The 22,529-nt window shown below is 37.4% G+C and overlaps 1 protein-coding gene across 1 annotated transcript in view; it reads right to left on the reverse strand.

Moving 5' to 3' along the window:
- The window catches only part of MED13 (mediator complex subunit 13), a 59,697-nt gene that overhangs the window by 29,519 nt on the left and 7,649 nt on the right, over window positions 1-22,529 (reverse strand). The window contains exons 3-6 of the mRNA XM_056352810.1: window positions 17,262-17,430; window positions 2,597-2,742; window positions 1,314-1,511; window positions 199-393 (exon numbers count right to left, since the gene is read on the reverse strand). Of these exons, the coding sequence (XP_056208785.1) occupies window positions 199-393; window positions 1,314-1,511; window positions 2,597-2,742; window positions 17,262-17,430 (708 nt within the window). The remainder of the gene's footprint in view (window positions 1-198; window positions 394-1,313; window positions 1,512-2,596; window positions 2,743-17,261; window positions 17,431-22,529) is intronic.

Below are 22,529 nucleotides of genomic sequence, written 5' to 3' on the forward strand. Positions count from 1 at the left end.
TTACAGAAGTGTTCAATTTTGCCCTCAAGTGAAGGATAAAAATTGGTTTCACTACAACAGACATATGACTAAAGAAATGGGATTTTTGGTAACAAGTCAGCTGTACAGAGAACACCTGAATCCTTACCAAACAGTGCTAGATTTAAAAAAGCAGCCGTCAAAATGATTCCTCACACGCAGAAGCTAATTGTATTATACCTGTCTGAACTTCCTCCGGGGACGTCGGTGGAGTCAGAGTTACCGAAGACATGGCAGGATCTCTTGTGGAAGCAGGCACTTGGTGGACACCCAAGCAAGTAGTTGAACAGTGCGATGCCCCTACAGTACTAGGAGCAGGGATGTCTGTCTGAGGAACTAGAACGAAGCATGCTGGGTACACCATTCGCACACCAGCTGAAAAAAAAGGAGCAAGCTGATTTTACAGTTGTTTACCAAAAGCTTACCTTTAAAATCATCAACAAATGGATCATTTTACCAGTCACTCATAAGTTTAACTACCCTTTCTACCTCCTAAAGCGCTATCCTTGGACAAACAGTCTCCGTTGTCATGTCATCCTCATCATTACTTCATGATTAGCTTTACACAGAAGATTTGGGTGAATGAATATAAAGGGCTTTGTATATACAAGCAGAGACAGCCCTGGTGTCTACATGCTACTACTTGCTTCTAACGTTTTGTTTTGTAAAGACAACTCAGAACACACTTTTTGGTATCACGTAAAACTGACAATATTCCCCTCCCCATCTTCATCAGGGTCTCCAACCATCATTACAATACAAGCTTGTAACACTCATTACAGAGAAATGATTACATTAGCTGGCAAATCAAGGGTCAATAGCCCACAGCAAAGGAACAAACTATGGCATCCCAGAGGCTTAGATTTTAGGAAGAGCAGCAGATAAACACAATGCCCGAGTACATTAGGTTCTCCAGGACTGTGGTTTTGAAGACATCCCTGAAAGGCACGTCTGTTCCATTTGAATTTGCACAGAATCTGAAACAGCACAACATGCTTTTGATGCATCTCAGATGTCAACAGTGATAGTCTAGGGTTATTTATTTGTTTTTTAAACAATCTTGCTTCTCAGGGCACAAAGTGGAACACCTCCTACCACCAGCTCTGCAAAATCCACTTTAAGCAGCAACTCATTTAGATAGTCCTGAGCATTAAACAGAAAAACAAACCAAAAAAACTAACAGCAGATGCAAAGAGTTGCAAAAATACTAAAATGGGCTCACTTTTACATTTAGAATTTTGCAGACGTAACTGGCCGGTTTATTTCAGTAATGAAAAGGTAACTGGAGCACTCACCAACAAGGACTTCAACAGCAGCTAAAGAATCATCCTCCCAATCCATTTCTTCCTGTTTTTCCTCAGATCCCTCCTTCAAGTTTGATGTGACAGGATAGAATTGTTTCCATTCACCAATAAGCTTTTTTGTTGATGAATCGGAAAGCTTGAATGACTGCCCTGTAAGCGTGCCATTTAATCCAAAGGGACTTAGAATAACTAAAAAGATAAATAAAAATACATTGGAGATTACATCTAAACAAAATTCACTCTTCCCCACTGAAATAGCATTACAATTATTTCAGCCACACCAAGTAGACAACTTACCATTGGTAAGTCAAAATGCACCCTAATCATATTTTACTATATTGCACAAGTTTTTGGTAATAGATACACATTGTTAAGTGTATGTGTACTGTAAGAATGAAGGAACCACAATAACTATTACAAATTAATCTATTTTAACAAGCAACAAGCAAGTTTTCATCTTGGCTAGCAAGGAGTCTCTACCATACAGGTGGGATAAAGAAACACTATTTCAAATTCTGACAAAGTTAAGGTGTTTCCTCATCCTTTCATTCTGTCTGGTACAGTTCCAACAACAATGTAAATACAGGGAAGTAATCTGTTTCATGTTTAGTCTTGCCCATATTAGGAAAGTGCAGCTGCTGTTAAATTGCATTCAAAAAAAGCAAGTTTGGACACTGAGCATTAATAAACAAGGGCAGTATGTGGTCATGCAGGAGAACTGACTTCTACAGCCAACACAAGTGTGTCTAAGAGAGGGAATGATCAAACAGCCCACTAACCAGACTCAGGCCCCATCACTCCTTTGTCTTCGAGAGCATAGCCTGCATCTGCTGGTGGAACCAAAGGAATTTACAGGCAAGGAAGAGCCAAATAAAAAGGGGTAGAGGGAGGAGTGAATAGGTTAAGTACGTCAAGTCAGAAATGGATTTCTAGAAAAGGGGTTGATGAAGATATGTGGGGGCTGTAAAACATGTTACAAAAGGAAAAATATTTAAGTCACGAATAGGACAGTACTTGGAAATTAGGTTTATTGTGTCGTGAACACCAATGACATGGCTACATGCCAAGAGATGAATGTGGAAATCATCCACCTGCAGAATAGCTGAGACACACCAACTGCCTTCTGACTACGTCAAGACAGGGGACATCTGGGGAGGAACACGCAACCGATACAAAACAGGTAACGCCTCTCTGCTCCCACCTTCTAGTCTTCACCAGAAGTCCTTATTCTGAGCAACTCAAAGGGCCGATGCATTTTAATACTCAAAACCTACCTTGAAAGGGGCTGTTAGACTGCTGGGCGAGCGTGAGGTGTTCTTCACTGAGCAGGTACACAGGTTGATGCTGACTGATTTCCACACTGGTGCAAACATTGCTATCTCCATGTAAGAAGAAGGTGAACGAGCAGGACAAGTGCTCGCTGGGGAAACAGAAGTGTGAAGGGATGGAAGGGAGAGGAAAAAAAAATTCCTAAGTACAGAACTTAAAATAAGTTAATGGCTTTCTCACTAGTTTGAAGGCATTTCCTCACAAAATATTCATTAATGAAGTAAGCAAAAATCCCTTCTATCTAAACAGCAAGAAAATGCTAAATACATGTTCCCTTGTGGCATTTACAAAGTAATCCAGCATTAAGACAAAACCAAAGATCCAGAGGAAAACTAAAACACAATCTTTAGCAAGACAAAAAAGTGTAAGTTAATACTTTTGTACCTTATTTATTTATAATCTATAAAAAATATTTCTGAACATATATTACTTTTTAATGAGGTCATATCTAGCTTCTCCTACCATATATCCACTAAGCAGAATTTATATTTGAAGATTTAGATTTAACACTAGCCAACAAAAGTCACTTATTTAAAAGCAGGAAGAAGAATGGCAACAGCTCTGAGTTTTGTTTTGGTTTTTTGTGTGTTTAAATTTAATCTTATCTTCACGCTCCTGAAGCCAATCAATTAACTCAAAATGAAATCCCATACCTACACACAAAAGACAATCAATTAAAAACAAAACCAAAACCAAGCTCAAGTTATTGTTAGTCATTAAATCAAGTATCAATGTTTAAGATCAGATGCTTCACCGACAGCTTCTCTCAGTCCAGTGTTTTAGAAAAAAAAAAAAACAAACCATACAGTCCTGTATAGCAAAAGACCCCAGAAATAAATTTCTCCCCTTCACAGAAATCTCAATTAAATGCTGTTTTGACAGTACTGTACATATTTAGTAGTTCGCAACTCCATGAAATCATCTACTTCCCAAGATAATGCTTCAGAGGCTTCCCAGTTTTTGCAATTATGCTAGCTGTTGTTTTGTTACAAAACTACAGATAAACTCCTGCACGTACAACTACTGAAATATTTTATGTTGCATCCAGATCAATTCAGTGGTTTATGTGAAATATATTTTATAAGTTTTAATTAAAAGGCAGAAATAGAGCAGGAAGGCAAAAAAAGCAGATCCCTGCCAGGATGCTGCAGAAGCAGTACATCTTCATACCCAGTTCAATCTGAAAAAAACACAACTGTTTTGTTTTGTTTTTAAAGAACTTATACAGGCACAGCAGTTTTCAGTTATTTTAGCTACAAGTTATCGCAAGTGTCTGCCAGACTAATACACTCCCATAAGAACAGATGTTTAAAAGCAAGAAGATGCTATTCACATTGGACATTAAATTAGGTCCACCATCTCAGTAACAGAAGAATGAAAGTCAAGGAGAACCTTAAAAGTGCTTCATAAACTACCGAACAGAACATAAATCCTTCTCTGTAAGGAGAGTAGCATCAAGCACCTGCTCAGTCTCAGAGAAAGAAAAAAACCCATCAAATCAAGGGAAACAGACTAAATCAGTCAAAATAGCAGATACTAGTGCATTTTTCGCAAGGTCAAATGGAAAGGTCAGTCTACGAGCTAGTGTAGCCTAAAAAGACTATGAATGCAACACCACTGTTTCCCCAAAAAATAAAATTAGACCCCATTAACTAATGCCCAGGATGGCATGCATGCTCTCTGACCTCATGAAATGCTTGCATTTCTTAGTCTACAGCAAGAGAACACAAAGCAAGTTTTGTATTCCTCAAGAACACACATTGCTCCAGGGCATGCAGAACTGACAAACTCCAAGCACCTCAGCAACCTTATTAAAATGCAGCCTCCACAGGTGCAGTTACCGGATACATCTTTAATGCCATTTCCAAGACGTTTCTTTCCTCCACCAAAAGTAAATGGTGGGACGGTTAAACAGTAAGGGAGAAAAAGAAAAAGTTTCTGGAATTGGCAAGGTCCATTCAATCTATGAAAAGAGATATAAAGTGATTCGCTGAGTATCACCCCAAAGACTCGAAGAGCAGCCACCAGGGCAGTCAGCACAATGAGGAGAAAGGCAGCTGTAGAGTCAAATACACAGCTTTGCCTACCAGCCAATTTAAAATTAGGGACCTAGAGCACTCCAAGGATGAAAAAACCCACAAACCGTTCAAGGAGGAACAGGAAGCGCAGCATGTTTTTCATTACAGTAACTTAAAGCAGGCCACGAAGTGAACTCAGTAAGGAACTGCTCGAAGTGGATGGCCCTGACTGAACCATAACCGTTTTCCAGGTGCATCAAGGCTGCAGTGGTATGCTGATCTGCCGTTCAATTTTAATTGTGTTTTAGGAACAATAAAAGCCAGGATCCAGACAAGAGAATTAGCCCAATTCACTGACAACTACTTAGCACAACTGCTTCAGTAATCCAGCTCTAGACAGAATACTCCCTGCAGATGAAATAACATACTGGTCGGCAATCCCAGTAAACTTAGTTTCCAAAATGCAGCGACAATAGAGCCAAGCATCTTGTTGACAATTTCAAGTTCAAGTCACATGGCTAGCACACACCACTAAATTCGAATATAGAAATCTGATTAAACAGTAATCCTTATGCAAATATAGCTATAGACTGATTTTCAAATGGGTTTTTATTTTAAAATCATATTGGATGGTTTAAGGTGAAAGAGCGGATAGTGTTCTTGGCTCTGAGTGACAGGTAACAATTTAGAAGCTTGGTGTAAGTGAGGCAAAGGTTAAAAATAAAAGCACATATTCTTCAAATACACTTTAAATGCAATTAAGCTATGTCTCCTGTAAACACCACATTATCACACAGATAAAGGATAGACAATTGTAGCATAATCTGATGGAATTCAGATAAACCAAGACAAAGAGAAGCATCAGCATAACAACAGAAGCGTTTCAATTCATTACACTGCAAAACTACTTCTAAGAAGTAGCAAGGAAAATTCAAGGTCATCACACAAAAGTAAAATCCAAAACAAACAAACAAACAAACCAAATTAGAACTCTTCTCTCCCCTTTACTCAGCAGGGGAGAAGTTTCCAACAAAATAATAAAGTAAGAGAGTAGCCATTGTTGTCACTGGCATCATTCAACCAGTTCTGGCATGCAAGCTGCAAGCACGCTGCTTGCACGGCTGCACGAGCAGATCAGCTATGGCACAATTCATTCTGGAAAATCCAAACATTATACAATTTTCACTAATTCTGGTTATAAATTTCAGCGTTAAACAGCGAAGTGATGCACACCACCTTGCGTTTTTGTTTCAGTACTTCCGGAGATGCAGCACAGTCATTTTATGCACAATAGTTTCTCACAATAGTATAACATTGTTTCACAGCAGAAATACGTAGTAAAACCCATGTGTCCTTAAACTCAAGCTAAGGGAAAGAGATTTGCAGGCGGTACACACAGCACCTCCTGAAAACAGGGGTGGGCTTGGAACTAAAGGTGGACGTGAAAGGCAAAACTAACACTTTACCTACTCAAACACAACACTACATTTCTTCCTAGCTAGTCAGGCTCAGAAACTGTTTCCTCACATTTAACGTTATAATTTGTTACATTACAGAAGTTTAGGAAATATCAATGCATGTGAAATAATCACAAGAAATATAATGAAGAATCCTAATTAAAAAAAAAAAAAAAAAAAAATCAAACCCATACTGAAGCTCTGCACGGGAAGGAGTGAAGGAGGAAGGAAAACAAAGATCCAGAGCTCTAAGTTAACTGGATGCCCCTACATACACCATTTTACCGACTTGGCAAGAACCTCTATAAACATGCATGTTTGGTTTTTTGTGGGGGTTTTTTGTTTGGTTTTTTTGTTTGTTTGTTTTTTAATACATTTGTACATTCTCCCATTCCCTAAGTTTCTAGACACTGACTGCTAGTACCCAATGCCACCTCAACCTCAGCTTGGGAAGAATCTCAAACCTTACCATAACATATTAAGAACAAAACCAAACCCAAACAAACTCACTCCACCATTTCTCTTTCTCTCATATTCTCAATAACTCACCTCACAGTCAAAAATACTAATCAAGTAAAAAAACCCCAAACAACTAGCTACTTATCACTTTGGGGTAAATAGGCAAATTACCTTTACAATAACAAAGAAAGCTGGTGGTTTCCTGCCTGCTAACAGAGTTCATTCTGTATGTTTATTTGCAGACTTTTTTTTAAGTAGATCAGACTATCATTAGATAAATTCTGCACAGCATCTTGTGATTGAAACATAAGAAAATATCTATACCTCACCACTGAGAGCTTTTGTCCTGCATGCAGGGAGAATCAGTCAAGTCCTTAACATACAGATACAGCAAAAAAAAAAATAGCAGCTTGTCTGAAGGCTTGTACTGATATTCCCCCTTCCCCCTCTCCCCCCCCCCCCCCTTTTTTTTTTTGTTATTTTACAATTATGGTGGTGTTTTATGTGTGTAAAAGCAGAGGACAGGATTTTGACAGAAAATTCTGAAAACAAAATCCTAGTTCACCCAAAAATCTCACTTTCTTGCCTGCCCCTGAACATCAAGCTGCTCCATTAGCATTTCTAATATTTCTAACTCGGGTAATTTCATTGAAGTCCTAAACACAGAACTTAAATATCAGTAATCTAGTTTCCAGCTGATCTGAACACAAATGTTAAGAGATGTCACCAGAATGAGTATTCTTTATGCATTTTTACTTGAACACACCAGAATTCAGTCAGAATGAGTTCCAATACTGAAAGCAGTTTTAAAAATATTTTTTAAAAAAAGAAATAATTAAAAAAAAAAGACAAACTCTTTGGAAAAGCAACCTTCAGTCCTCATCTATGCTCCATAAAAAATACATTTGTACAAAACATCTCCGATTCAGCCCTGCTCTTTTCACCCTAGTGATACAAAAATGTTTTACTTTCAGAGACAAAAGGTTCTGTTTCTTTTCATATAGAATCATAAACTGATGTGGAACATTTCAATGCAATTTCTACTTCTACCTGTGTAAGAGAAACTGAAGAATAGGAGGGGAAAGCACACTAAAATTTACATATACATGAGGTTTCTACATCTCCATTAGCAAATCTGAAAATACGTTCTTGATAAAAAGGTAATTAGGTTTGTTTTTTCTTCCACATTAGTACTTAGGTAGAGCTTTGTATCTTCAAAGTGCTTCACAAACATTAGCTGCATTAGAACCTCACTAATCCACACTTCAAGAAATTGCATACTTCAAATCAGCACCACACTAGGCTGAAAGGCAAGGAGACTGCAACAGCAGAAGCCACAAGGAAGTCTCCAACTAAAAAAACCCTACAGCACATTTAATAGTAAATTCAAAAAAGCATCCAAATGTTTCAACTGAAAGAGAGAAATTGTGTTTGTTCATTTGGGGATTTTTGTTGTTTGTTTGGTTTGTTGGGGGTTTTTTTGTTAGTGTTGGGGTCTTTTTCATTTTTGTTGCTTGTTTGGGTTTTTTTATAACTACCATTCTCTTATTTTCCTAGATGGCCTTTGTAAATTACTTTTCAGTCGAACCAAGAGTGGCTTAGGGAGTCAAAGCACTGCTGAACTTATCAATTATCTACCATATCTTTAACTATATACTTTCTACTGCCGTTTCTTAGGTGCGGAAAATGAACATTGCAGAATAAAATTACTGTCCCAGAACTAATGGCTGTCACAACTAGGATTCTACTATTTCCCTTTCAATGGGGTAGAACACACCTTGCTGAGGAGTGCAAATATATCAGCTAGATTTTTAAGTCAACTAATTAATATGCATCATTATTTCAGACTGCTATGTTTGCCAAAAATTGGTACATATTGGCCAGCACCCAGCATCCCTTGGGGCATGTTGACCAAGAATCAATATATCATGACTGGCCGACCACAAAAAAAAAAAAAAAACCAAAACACAAACAAAAAAACCCACACACCACACAACAAACAACACAAAACCAAAAGCAGCAGCAACAGACCTGAGAGTTCCTGACTGATGCCTCACAGCTGCCCAGATAGAAGTGCCTCCAAATAGTTGTTCTTCACTACAGACTATTTCTGTATGTCACTTAAATAAACATAAAGTATCAAAGAAGTTCCTTTTTAAAAGGTGACAGTTGCTTTCTATAGTAAATTCTTGGGCTGGAGAACAGAGTCTTACAATTAAATAGACTCTTTTGGAAATAAAAAAAGAGAAAAAAGTTTTAAGATTACACACACACATCATGAAGCCCTAAGACCCTTCATTTTCAGTTATTTGTTGGGTTTTTTTTTCTTTTTCCTTTAACCAGGTTGAGAGACACCACTATAGCGACCTGCATAGGATAGAAAACAAAATGTAACTGCCGAAGAATAAGTCTCAAGGAATTACATACCTGACCACACACACAACATGCACTACACCGTCCTCTGTTCTACAAAACGTTACACCATACGCTCTGTTCTTTGTCAGGCGACCCTCTAGGGCTTTTCATCACAGAGAAGAAAGAGTGAAGCTGCCAAGCCACTTGAGGCTTTCTGAGCTAACAGAAGAAAATCAGAAGCAACTCCCTCAAGACAACCCATCTCCCACCTTTTCTTTGTAATTGTACACTATTGTGTACAATTGTGTTCAGAATAGTTCTTTGTGACTATATACATCTTCCAGGTATAGCCATAACACTGCAATGCACTGATGAAGAGAAGCTTTCTTTTCAGCCACCTTCACACCTATGCCACTTGAACAGTCAATCTGCTTTTAAACAAGGCATCTTCAATTTCCACTCACCACCCATAATCCTGAATTATGAAACTCTACAATCTCAATTCAGACTAGAAGGGAGCAGGAAATTAAGTATGCATTTGCTGTAATAGCCAAAATATGAAATCAGTAGAATACTAAAATCAGATTGCTATATTTACACAGCACCAAAAATAATTGCCAGGAAAAACATATGAGTTTTTCTTTCTCTTTCATTTATGAAACAAAAGAAAAAACACAGAAACAAAACCACAAGGCAAGTACACAAATTGTTTTAATTATTAAATGTTTCAGAAGCTTTCTTTGGTTTTGTTTTAGTTATTTTTGAGGGGATTGTTTTGCTTTTGAAGCGCTGGGGGCTGAGGGAAATACAGGGTAAGATAAATTAGTTCCTAGTTCTCTAGGAAGAACATGCTATCATACATACTCATTATATTGCAGTACTACTTTTTATGATAAGAGTTTGAATCATCATTAATCAATTCACAAACATGCCCTTCTTGCCCTTGGCTACAAGCTCCCCTATAACATCAGGGTTCGTATCAGCCCCATCACAACATCTGCAGACACAGTGGCATTAATATCCTTAATGTGGAAGCGCAAAGAAATGTAAACAAATGCACATCTACATTTTGCAGCAAGTTACATATTCTGTATCTTAACATGAAGTAATAAGATCTCAAAATACAGATGCTTCTCTAGCTACTGACAAAAAAGATAGAACAACAGACATTTTTCTAAGCATCTCTGAGTAACTCCCTATGGTCATGAAGGTAAATATAGCAGAAAGCTGATTTTGATGATAACACAAAGCAAAAAACATTGCTAACAGCAAAGTAAAAAAAACCTTCCAGTTCAAAGCACATCATTAATGACTACTGTCAAAAGGCTCTCCAAAATATTTTTCAAATAGCTGAGGATATCTTGATTTTAGTTAGACCTGCAAGTTAACTTGGTTATGGAATAAATAAATACTTTTATGTGCACTAAAACAAATACATATGTAGCAAGTAACCTGTATTGCAGAGTAGAGTCATATTCATCTCTAAGACTTTCAGATTTTTAAATTAACTTCATTATTAATGAGCTTAGCTTCATCCCAATAAAAGCAAGGTTGAAACAAAAAATTATTTTATTTTTGTACACTACTGAAACTATAGCATGACACCTTACAAAGAAGCAAAACTGTTTTTTTTCAGAATGCAACTAGAAGTTTATATATACACACACATAAGAAAGTATAATTTCTCCAGATCGGACGATTGTAAGCAATACTGCAAAAAGAGTTTGCTCATGTTCCTGCATTTCAGAACTTAAATGAGACTCATAAATCTGTCATCTTATATTTTAGCATCTTTTAATTATTGAGGATGCAAATCACAGTTATCTGAACTTGAGCTTTCACAATGAAACATACGTGCGCTATAAAGAATAAGAATTCAGAACATATTTGTAAAATGGGTAATAGCTAGACATCACTCTATTTCAAAGACAAGGTAACAGCTTTCAATGTATTGTTCTTTCCCATTCTGAAACATTTACAAACATCTTGTTAAGCCAGATTTTTTTCAAAGTTCAAAATGGAAATGCATTATAACATTTTCATTTAACAAAATCTGAAGGATCTGTATGGGTTTTTTATTATCTTACTCTTCAGTGAACAAAAAGAGCATAGATTTATTGTTGAAAGCTGAATACCAAGAACCATGTCATTTTTTCATTTTTACTGATGAACCAACTACCACTGTAACTTAAGCTAAGTAAGAGAAAACTGCTTTGTGATGTAAAGTGCTAAATTTGTCTGCTTGTAGTCTCTGTAGCAACCCAATATTCCAAAGAGACAATCATGTGATCAATGCTCTCAGCTCCTGCTGTTTATCCTGCACTGTCCTACTTACAGCAGCTCTCAATTCCAGCTGTCTACAGTAAAAGGAAAAACATCACCTGCTCTCCTGCCGGTACATGATGCCAGAACAGCCTCATTAGAGCTGTTGTAAAAAAAATGTTGACATTGTTTGATTTAAAGATTAACATAGGGAGGAAATTTACACTGCAAAAAGAGTTGAGCAGACTTAACAAAAAATATTCCAGCAGTATCAAGGAAAAGCCACGCAGCTCCAGCTATTAAGGTTTCAAATTAAATATATAGAAATAAACGCAAAACCTGTGGCTACATGTTGTTCTTGTATAGTTAAGTCTCAAGTATGAGGAAATCTTTGAGCTTTAGCACCCAGAAATCTCCACCTTCTATTCCTTAATAATAATTCACAGTATCATTCTAGAGTGATCAAGAAGCAAACCACTCCACTCCTATGGAGAGAGGACCCATGGGAAATGGGGAAAAGGTAACCAAACAGGTGCAATAAGGCAGACATGTGGGCTCAGGACTGAAAGCATAGCATTGCCTTTGTCTTAAGGGCAGCCAAGACCAGACAGACAATAGCTGATCTCATCCATGCTGTTACATTATCAATACAAACATTTCTGAAGTAGGCAGCAGCAAAATTTCCACGACCCAAGTGAAGAAAAATAGACGCCCTCCCCATCGCAGCCATGGTCATTCAAGACTGCAGATTTACCAACACATCTGCACCAAACCGGGAATCACATCCATTGTGGCTAGTTTTACCTCCTCCTCCCGGCAATATGAGGTCAAAAGAAGAAAAAAAATATCTATTCAGAACTATGATAAGCACACCTTTAGATCAAGGTAACTACATGTACAAAGGCTTATGCAAAACCAAATTTGTATCTAGAATATTTTTCAGCGGTCATTTCCAATGAAATCATATACTTATTATTTACATCAGGTACTAAAATAGTATTTCCATGAAAACATAGAAGAACAGTGTGCTGGCATTATAAAATTCTGTACCCAGACCAACATTACCTGTGAAACCTGTGCAGCAAGTTTATTTTTGTAAGCTATGATAAGCTTATCATGTATGATTTTCCAAGTGGGGTTGTAGTTTTTTGGATTTTTTCCCCCTCATTTGTTTTGGGGGTGTGGTGGGTTTTTTTGTGTGTTTTGTTTCTTAAGTGAACCCATCAGACACAAGTTCCGGATTGCCAGCCACTGCAATTGGTTATATTATTTCCTATTTGCAAAGGGAAAAAACCCAAAACCCAGAAAAAGCAACCATACATGTAATAAAGTAGCTTTTAGTATTCCAGATTTTCAGCTGTCTATCAGACCCTCCCACAAAATCAGGATTACTCAATTATTTGCTTACTGGTATTTCAATTGCGTTAAAGTTTAGCAAGTTGTCCTTATTACCAGAACTTCAGGAGATATCCTCCACGTAAGCACTTCATACTTCAGTTTCATTAGGACTGCCAAATTTAATCTTCATTATGGAATTGTATCTAAAATTGTGTTTAATCTTACAAGTTTCCTAATACTCACTGTAGGTATTTGATCTATTTTATCATTCAGTTGGCAAGCGGAAAGGTCTCATCCAAAGGCTGATATTTGAGCAGTCTAACCAGAAAACGTAGACAGACAGCTGGATGCACCAGATCACAATCTCCGTCTCTTACATTTATAAGGTGGATTTTTGAATAAAGCAAACAACGATATTTCTGAACGTGGCAGTAACACAATGGGTTGGAAAGGAGAAAAGAGAACGTCATTCCTATTTATCAAACTTTGTAATTTAATATGCAGTCATTTAAACCACATTATTGAGCTTCTGTAAACTACCTGGCTTTAAGTGATTGAAAAAGGTTGTGATAAATAGGGAGGCAATGATTTTTTTTCCCCCCTCCTGTTTGGTTACAGCTAAAACCATTAGCAAAACCTTCTCTTTAGTCTTTTATTCTACTGTTGTTCTCCTGCTGACCCCCATCATCCACTCCAGAAAACTGAAAATCGCCTACTTAAAAACGAGCAACAACAAAAAAGCCACCACACGTTATAGGGAGTTAGCTACTCCATTCCTGCCCTATCTATAAACAGAAGTGGAACTAGCATACTTGAAAACCTCAGACGGTTTCCTCAGGCATGGTAATCGCGACTTCTTCTAACAGATCACATTTCACCAAATACATGACTGTCTCACTTTTCTCAATGCTGGTTTTAGACTGGGGAGAAGAGGGGGAGGGAGAGAAGAGCAGGTCATGGTTATTACCTTGCTATCTTGTTAACATGCAGCATGTGACTGCATAATGCAAACACAGGAGGTTTTTACTTTTTCCATAGTAAGATTTAAGAGATATTAAACAATAATATAAGGGGTTTTTAATAAGTTTGGGGGTTTATTTTAGGAGTCACATCATTAAACATAATTAAACAATGAACACTGAAAACTGTCTAATTCTTACTTTCTTGGTCATTATTCACATGCCACAGTGGCATCAGTTGATTAATGTTAAGAACTGTCCTTTTAAAATTAAGATGCACACAACACAATGATGAAACAACTTTTTCTTTTTTTAATATAACCTTATACAAGGAGGAAAAAATAACAGAGCAACAGACAAGAAGCCACAGCTGCCTGAGAATGTGTCATCACAGCCTAACAGCTATTAGAAATCACAGCTTTATGCCTGTTGCACTACCACATACATACGAAAAGCACAACATGACTGAGTTCTATTGTTGGGAAACCCGATAACAGAAAAATCTCACATTCCGGAACCACGTGCTTTTAAACAGAACTCGGAAAATTCCAAGTGGGATCAGCTTCAAATGAAGGAAATAGCTCTATTCGCACATCCTTCAAAGAGGAAAAAAGGGAAAAGCGGGAGTAAGGTCCTGCACGCTGCTCAATCATAGCTCCAGAAAGCACATGCTAAGAAGTTACCTCCACCACCAAGAGCACCAACTACTCAGTTTCTAATCAAAGTCTTTGAAAGTGAAGATTGTCATCAAGAACAACCCACCTTACCAGAATCAGTAGTTATAATACACAGAGAACAAGTTTATATAGCAACCAGCCAAGCCCCAAAGCACAGGGTAGCATAAACTATGATCTGGAGCAGACTTTTCACATCGCCAGTATACTAAGCACCTTTAAATTATACAGGCACATGAATTCTGTCTCAGGGCTTCTGAATGTTAATGCAACAAGCAGTCCCAAAGAAAGCAAAGCATACGTAACAATATGGGATGGAAGTAGACAATGAAGCAAGATGACACTTATGCGGGGATGGATACCAGAGAGTGGGGCAAAGCCTTTCTAATTTTGGGCACACGCAGTTTCTTTCCGTAGTTCTCCCACTATTCAGTATTTTCTAAGGAAGAAAGGATAAATAAAAATATACCAACACCATCATGGGCAACTTTTTCCTTCCTTACGAATCAGATATACATTTAATCAACATAAGCAATATAGAGAAGTAATTAAAACCTTCATGAACAGAAAGGCCTTACTCCCTATGACAGATGCAATATCTGCCACATTCACCTGTGGCCACTTCAGCATAGGAGCAGCACTACTTTTTGGGGAGATGATACATATCTCTAACAGAGGAAGAAACAGAAAATCTTCTCAAAAAGACTATTCTTCCTTCATCAGGAAGCTAGCATGACATGCTTTTTAGATTAGCATGATGAATACTACTATTCCTATTACTTTAAAGATGGTGAAAATGGTCAAAAGACAAAAATATAGCTTCAAAACTGTTCTGATTCTTAAGACGTGCATCCATAATCATGAACTAAAGAGCGGCTTTGGGAAGGGGCTGTTGGCAATTTGTTTTGGGTTTTAAGTCAGCCACATCTACAAAAAAAGATAAACTTAGTACACGTCTTGTTGATTAAATGGATCCTAAGGAACAAAAAGCATGCAAGAGTTGTATTAAGGTTTAGATTTTGTTAGTTCTAGACCAGTTGTCTGGTAAGAAACACATTAGCACCCCAGGTCCAACATTCAGAGCATTTTCCAGGCTGGCTGCAAGCCCCTTTATGTTGAGTTTGCTGCAGCGTCACGCTTAACAGTTGATAAGAAATGTCCCTTTTGACTAGAAGAATATTCCAATTTATACAAGAGACCAAAATCCACTCAAACCATTACACTTGACACTTCCTCCTCCATCACAGCATGATGCACTTTCTAGCGACAGAGGTGGTATCACAAAGCACCTATTTCAATCACTTGGCTTCCCCCCCCCAGGAAGTTGCTGGGAGCAGCAGAAGCCTGAACCGATACCTCTGAACTGCCTAACTTTCCAGCAAGTACACATTATCCAAATTCTAGATATTCCTAGAAGGGATGAGCCAAATATGCCACGAGTATGCACATCTGCTAACCATTCCCCTCACTTCATTTCATAAAAGCCAGTACTTAGAATATCATGTGGTATTGAGCTATCTGGTAGGAAAAACCCGATATTTCTCTGCAATAAAACTGCCTTACACAGATCTGTCTAATCTTTCTACATATTTTTCCAGTAGTTCTGGATTACTTATGATGAAGTTGTTGTGTGGGTAAGCACACAACTCCTTCAGTTATTTTCATCAAGCATGCTGACCTTCTGACCTTCTTAAAAAAAAGAATCAAGAGTCTCCAAATTAAACACACACTGCTATTTTATTTTAAAAGCTTTCATCAGCTTTTCCAGCTGCTGTAGAGAGCTTTATAGAATTACTGTAAGAGATGCCATGACATAACTAATGCTAGTTTCAAATGGCAATTTGGAAAACCAGTTCCTCAAATGAGGAAAGACCAGACTGTGCCAAGACAATATTGGCCTAAATAGTTAAAAGTAAACTCTTTACTATTGATTTATAGCAACTGCACACAGAAGAAACGGATGGACAAGGACACCCCAGAGAGGAAACATTTTCCCTGACCAGTGTGGAGAAAAAGAGATGCTTATAACTGAAGGACAAGTTTATATATAAATTAAAAGCAGCAGTTCACAACTAATAGAAACACACACAAACATGTGCTTCTGCTTCTTTTGCTCCAAAACAGCTCTAATTTTCTTTCAAGTTTAGATTTATTGCAGAAGATGCCAACAATGGCCAACTCCACACCCAAAAAGCAAAGCCACTGGTCTCAAAATTTCCTGCATGCAAGATTAATACATACATATACACACACACACACAAAAAACCCAAAAACCCAAACCCACACACCAAAAAAGAACCCCACCACAAACACATACACACACACACAAAACCCCATCGTCTAAGCTTTAAATTACTTTGGATTTTAAAAGCTGATTTGGGAACAGCGATTAAACTTGTTCCAGCTAACCTAGTTTTTATTCATTTCATTATTTATTGCTAGGCAACATAGACCGTGTCAAACCATGTTAGAACCATGAGAAGAAGTCCTTCCAATTTAGATCAAAAATTCTCTTCTCGCCCTCCTCCCCCTCAGTGTGGGGGGCCACATGTATTCCTTTAACACCAGCATTCCCAGATGAAACCTTCTTTCTGACCAGGAGCTGAATTTCAAACTCTTCTCAACATCTCCCATACGATGCAATGTGATGCAAAAACTCTATGTGGTGCCTGTAAATAGCTCTCTAGATCCCGCTTGCTCAAATAATGAATTTTTCTGAGTATTTACAATCAGAATTAGTCCCAGTCACTATACTGGCAAGTATAGTGAGCAGGTATCTCTTCACACTAGTGTCCTTTTCTTCCATTCTAGAACACTCTACATTCTCTTCCAACATCCCTATTATCCATGGTCTGTATAGGAGTACCAGCACAGAACAGCTGGCCTACTACCTTTTGTATTACTTCCTTATGTCATAATGAAGTTTTGAAGAACTCTAAAAAGGCAGAAAAATAAGAACAAGTAGAGATTCAGGTTCCCAAATAAGCCATAAATGGAATGCTCTTAATTCAACATTTCTTTTAGCACATTTATTTTAGCACAAATAAACCCTACAACTTCTTTAATAAAACAAAATAAAACATCCTACCTTTTGTTTATAGGTTTTTCATCTTTCTCATAAGGCTTCACAAACCATTTCCCAATGCGTACAAAATTTCGATTCATTAAACACCTCTCCAACAGGTTGTGAACAGCTTTGAAAAGTAGAGTGCGACATTCATAAGAAAGTCCATTCTCCCAAACACCATCTTCTTCTTCTATCAGGCAAAGGGAAAAAAAAAATAAATGAGCATTGAAATTCCATCCTATTATTGCATGCACATATCACAATTTCCTTTTCTCTCCCACAAGCTTTTAAGACATTCACAGTGTAATGTGCAACCAAAAAAAGCCTGTAACATTCAGATAAGTCTACTCACTTTAGAATAGTATAACTGCTAAAAGTAATCCGCTACAAAAACATCTCGTTTCCCACAAGAAAAAAAGGCTCAACAGCTATTTGTACACAAAAAGAGACAACTAGCACCAGTTATATATTTCAGCCTGCAACATCACTGTATACCGATCTGTCTGCAAGGTGGCTAATGTTTTGAGCAGTCTGAATTACCTATCCTGAAGAGTTAGCTGACAATTACGCTTAAAAATAAATTGCCCAAAGCCATACTTTGAATATATCCCAGTGTCTTTAGCTAACACTGACTGAGGAAAGCTGGGCACAAACATCATTGATCAACTGACCCTCAGTATTCAAAAATTTGCTAGAGGAGGGGGAAAAAAAAAACCACACACACTCCCCAGTTCAAAAAACTGGTAAGAGCAACCTGATTCTCCCCAGAAGACGCTCCCAACTGCAATTTTTCTTTTAAATTCAAAATTAAAAAAAGAAAAATATTTAAGCAGGCTAGTCCTGCTTTCCAACCTATACACAGAACAGAAGAGAATAAGAGCAAACAGAAAGGCAAAGCCCAGTTCATACTGATAGGATTCTGAAGTGAAACACGGAGATCTTATGTGCCCCACAAATCAGAGTCATGGAATCCAACTTACACAAGCCAAGCTGATTTGCCAAATCGGAAAGCGAGATTCATTACAAGCAGCTGTAATCTCTTCAACCACTCTGGCTCATAGTAAGCATTTGAACATAGTTTACGGGCCCTCGAAGTATATACACTGGCCCAAAGTGTTACAATGGCATTACAATTACATTGCGCACAAAAAATGAAGGACATTTGAATGCTTCTGTAGTATCTCTCAGTATGTATGTGATAACATTCATTCCCAGCAACACACTTAATATGGAGGATAACATGAGAAAGCTCACAATCTTATCCTGAAATTACTGACAATCAGGTCCTATCTTTACACCTACAATTCTGGCATATTGTGTTTTATGTATATCCCTAAGGACTGCTTCTGGTCTCCTTGGACTAACCTAGCATAGTTATTCTTACAATGCCATTGCTTTTATACTCCAGGTAGCAGCAGAGACTAGAAGACTGTGTCTGACATAGATAAGGAGACATATTTTTACTTCAGTCTCTGGATAGTCGTGGAATAATTTAGGCTGAAAGGGACCTGCGGAGGTCATCCGCTCCAACCCCCACTCAGGGTTCAAAGTTAGAACAGGTTGCTCATATCTTACATTTATCGCCCCTCACGCCATCTCCGCACACCGCCAAGAAGCAAGGCTTGGGTTGAGGTTTAGTTCCATACAACAGGTCTTACAATAGTGACCTGTCTGTTCACCTCTTCTTCACAGAGGATTTTGGTTCAAATAGCTTTCCACTGGTTTGCTCGATGGGCAGAAAACCTCAGTAATACGGCCAAGTCCTCGCATTTTAAATCCCCCTTTGAAATAAGCCCCTTCACCTTTATCTGGAAGCCACTTACAAGCTTAAAAGGTTGCAATAGTATTAACTAAAGTCTCAATATCCTTAAATTAGAGAGCATGCAGAAAACCAGACACCTCGCAATTTTATTGCTGAAAAAAAACCCTAAATATTGTTTATTGTAATAATCTGTAACACAAAGATGACAGAGAAAGGAATTTCAAAATACTATTGCAACCAGAACCTGGTGGCCACATTTCTATATTGCTAGATTCCACACAAATAAAAGTACACTTCCATTCCAGATCAGTATTATCAGTTAAATAAAATTACTCCCAGCATCCTTCTCTGAGGGACAAAGTAAGCGTAAACAGACCTGCCAAATAATTTATAAGTGAGGAGGTGTCCATCATTACAGATGAATCACTGCATGAAATATTTTTCTGGTAAAGACAAGGAAAAGCAAGGAACCACATTTCCTAAACAGGAGGCCTCACCACGAATTTCCCACCCCACCACCCTATTTCAGCTTTGAAGTTCATCAAAAACTTGCTTTTGAGAACCATAAAAGCTGCAAAATAATACAGTAACTCGCTAAAGAAACATCATACAAGAAGCTTGTAACAAAAAGCAACAAAGGTCCAAAGTCAAAGGGTATAAAATGTTTGTGCCAAGAGGACACGCTTTTCCCCAGCACAGAGATTTGTAGACATACACAGAGGAGCAGCCCTATCCTACAGGCAGCTTTGCTGTTCAGCACATGCTGCTCAACTGGTGGCAAACAAGCTGCTCAATAGAGCAAACATTAACTACAAAGCTTAATGATATTGGACTTTAACTGCACAATAAACTCCACACCATTTCAAAGGTTAAATAGTTGGTTTCTATATGGCTCTCGTAATTTTAAAAAAGTCATTCTAAGAACATCCCCTGCATCAATTACCTACTGTAAGAGGAAATAGAAAAAGCTATTTCCAGCCCTTATGCCTAATTTTGTTTTGACATATTAGCGTATCAATGAGAAGAAAGATGCTGGAATTGCAATGATACTGAAGTGTAATTTAAAGCTTGCATTTTGATGGTCACACTATGGACACAAAGGAGAGGTTTTAATTTTCTGAAGACACTACAAAGTATTTAATTTAACATCAATAGTTGTGCCGACAACCAAGTTATGAACTAAAGTTTACATGCAAGAACTTGCCACGAGATTGTAATTCTGAAGTGCTCTCCTAGCTGTCTTTGGTCTACTGGTGAAACAGAGAGCTCTTAAATGAGCATATTACGTGGAGAAAGTATAAGGCATTAAATGGAAATCACAATTAAAATTCTAATATTTAAAAAGACAGCATTCTGTAAGCATGCCGACTGATCAGGAAGAATGACTGGTACGCAAAAGAAGACCATCTGTTCAAACTGAAATGCACCTTGCTATAGAAAGGGAAGGTTAAATAATGTGACAGTTAAAGATACCCTCATTTCAGAACATTATTCAAATTCATGCAAAAAAAATAGCAGCAAGTGTTCTGTGTCTTTTTGAAATCTATTTAGTCACTCCCCACCCCCCACCCCCTTTTTTTAAAGGGTGGTAGATGGAAGGAAAGAAATACAACATCTGCTCACATCTCTCAAATATTTTTCTTCTTAATTGAAACTGTTGTTTCTTAACATGAAAAAAATCCTCCTACTTAACAGGAATTGTACAAAGTAAAAAATTTTGAAAAAGAGAGGGAAAGGAAGAGACACTTTTGTCTTCTAATCTTCCTTAAACAAAAATGTTCAATCTGGTAGTGATAACTAACCAAAATAAGTTGCTGACTCATTTAAGAAGGTGTTAAGCCACAATTTCACTTCAGATGAGTGTTATCCACAAAAGTGCTCCTGAAACCTTAAAGTTACAAATATTTTATTTTTTATTAGTTCTCTTAGCTGCCCAAACCACTCAGCTCCTCTGTGACATACTTTTATGTTAACCCATTAAACAAGCTATACATGTACCACCCCAATATAATTAATTCAGTTCCCTCTCTCTTTACGCCACATATTAGGTGGAGAGTTTTCCTTAAATAAAGCTAAAAATTATCAGGAAGTGAAGAATTAACAGAAACAATGGCCAGGAAAAAGCAGTTTTCATACCACACATAAATAACAATCTTTCTCAGTCAACACCTCCTCAATACTACCACCATCCGATTTAAAAAAACACAGTTGTAGAAAATGATTTGCTTCCAGTACTTTTATGTTCTACTTTACATTCTTCTTATGGTTCACCTGAAACAGTAAAGTTCATTTTTACCGATTATGCCCTTCTGTCTTTCCAGTGTTCCTGGGCAAGCATACTGCGAGGCAGGAGTTTGGAAGCATGCTCAGAATACAAAAGCCTTGCAATTTTTAGTGAATTCTGAAAAAGCAGTATCTTTAAACCTTTCCATTTAATTCACGTCAGATGTTTTGAACCGTATTTGTTACCCAGAGAACTCTAGCCAAATTTATTAATCAAGGACTGGTAACAAATAAACAGATATTTGCTTAACTATGTTTTTTGCAAGAAAACCAATTTTTAATTTCTTAATCAATACTGTATATTTATCTGTTGCAATATTAAAAATTACATTTTCAAGAAGACTTTTGAAGAATGTGGATATTCCCCCTTCTTCCTTTTAACATATAGCTGGCCACATCAGCAAAACACCAATAAGCATCAGTTCTTGAAAAGGCTGAATATGTTTACCATACCATTAAAAGTATCTTCTAATGCTCACTGAACCTCTAAAATAAACCGTGCAAAGAAACAAATCATAGTCAAGCCTCCACTTTGGACTACAACCCCTCCCCCTTCGCCCAATTACTTCAATTACAGAGAGGAAAAATCCATTCCTTAGTATGACTGAGACGCGTCTTCCAGAAGTATTACTTACCTTCATAGGCTTCCTTTCTGTCATCATTTGACAGCATGCCAGTTATAGAAATAGAATGATGCAAAACTCATTTATACGATCAAACTTCCTATGTAAGCTTCAGATTACAAGGGAAGTATAATAAGCAAAGTAGTGTGAAATTGCTGCTGTATACAATATTGTAATAATATGACAGAAACACTTCAAGTAAAGTTTTCTATTTAAAAACAATTTTTGAATTCAAATACTTTAAGATTAAATAAAATTGCTCAAAGCAAGAACTACCCAGGTAACCTACTGAAAAATAATTTTGAGGGCCTATATCCCCAACAAAATAAGTGAGAAGAAGATTTTACGTGAAAAGAGGGACTGAATACATTTTAAAAATACCAGCTTAAGAACCCAAGTGAGACAACTTAAGTTTGTTTCCATTAGAGTTGTGTCCATTATCTATATTCACTGAAAACAGCCTGGATATAAGATTCGAGATACCCAAACTAGTTGGAAGATTTCATCAACTGAGAAGGAAGCCAAAACATGAGCTACTGTCCAAAATACCATACCCGAAATATTCAGCACCATTACAAGTCAGTTTTTGTAGTGCTAGCCCTTTACCAGCATCACACATGT

The sequence above is a fragment of the Falco biarmicus genome, chromosome 1 (genome assembly GCF_023638135.1).
Source record: "Falco biarmicus isolate bFalBia1 chromosome 1, bFalBia1.pri, whole genome shotgun sequence".
Classification (NCBI taxonomy): Eukaryota; Metazoa; Chordata; class Aves; order Falconiformes; family Falconidae; genus Falco; species Falco biarmicus.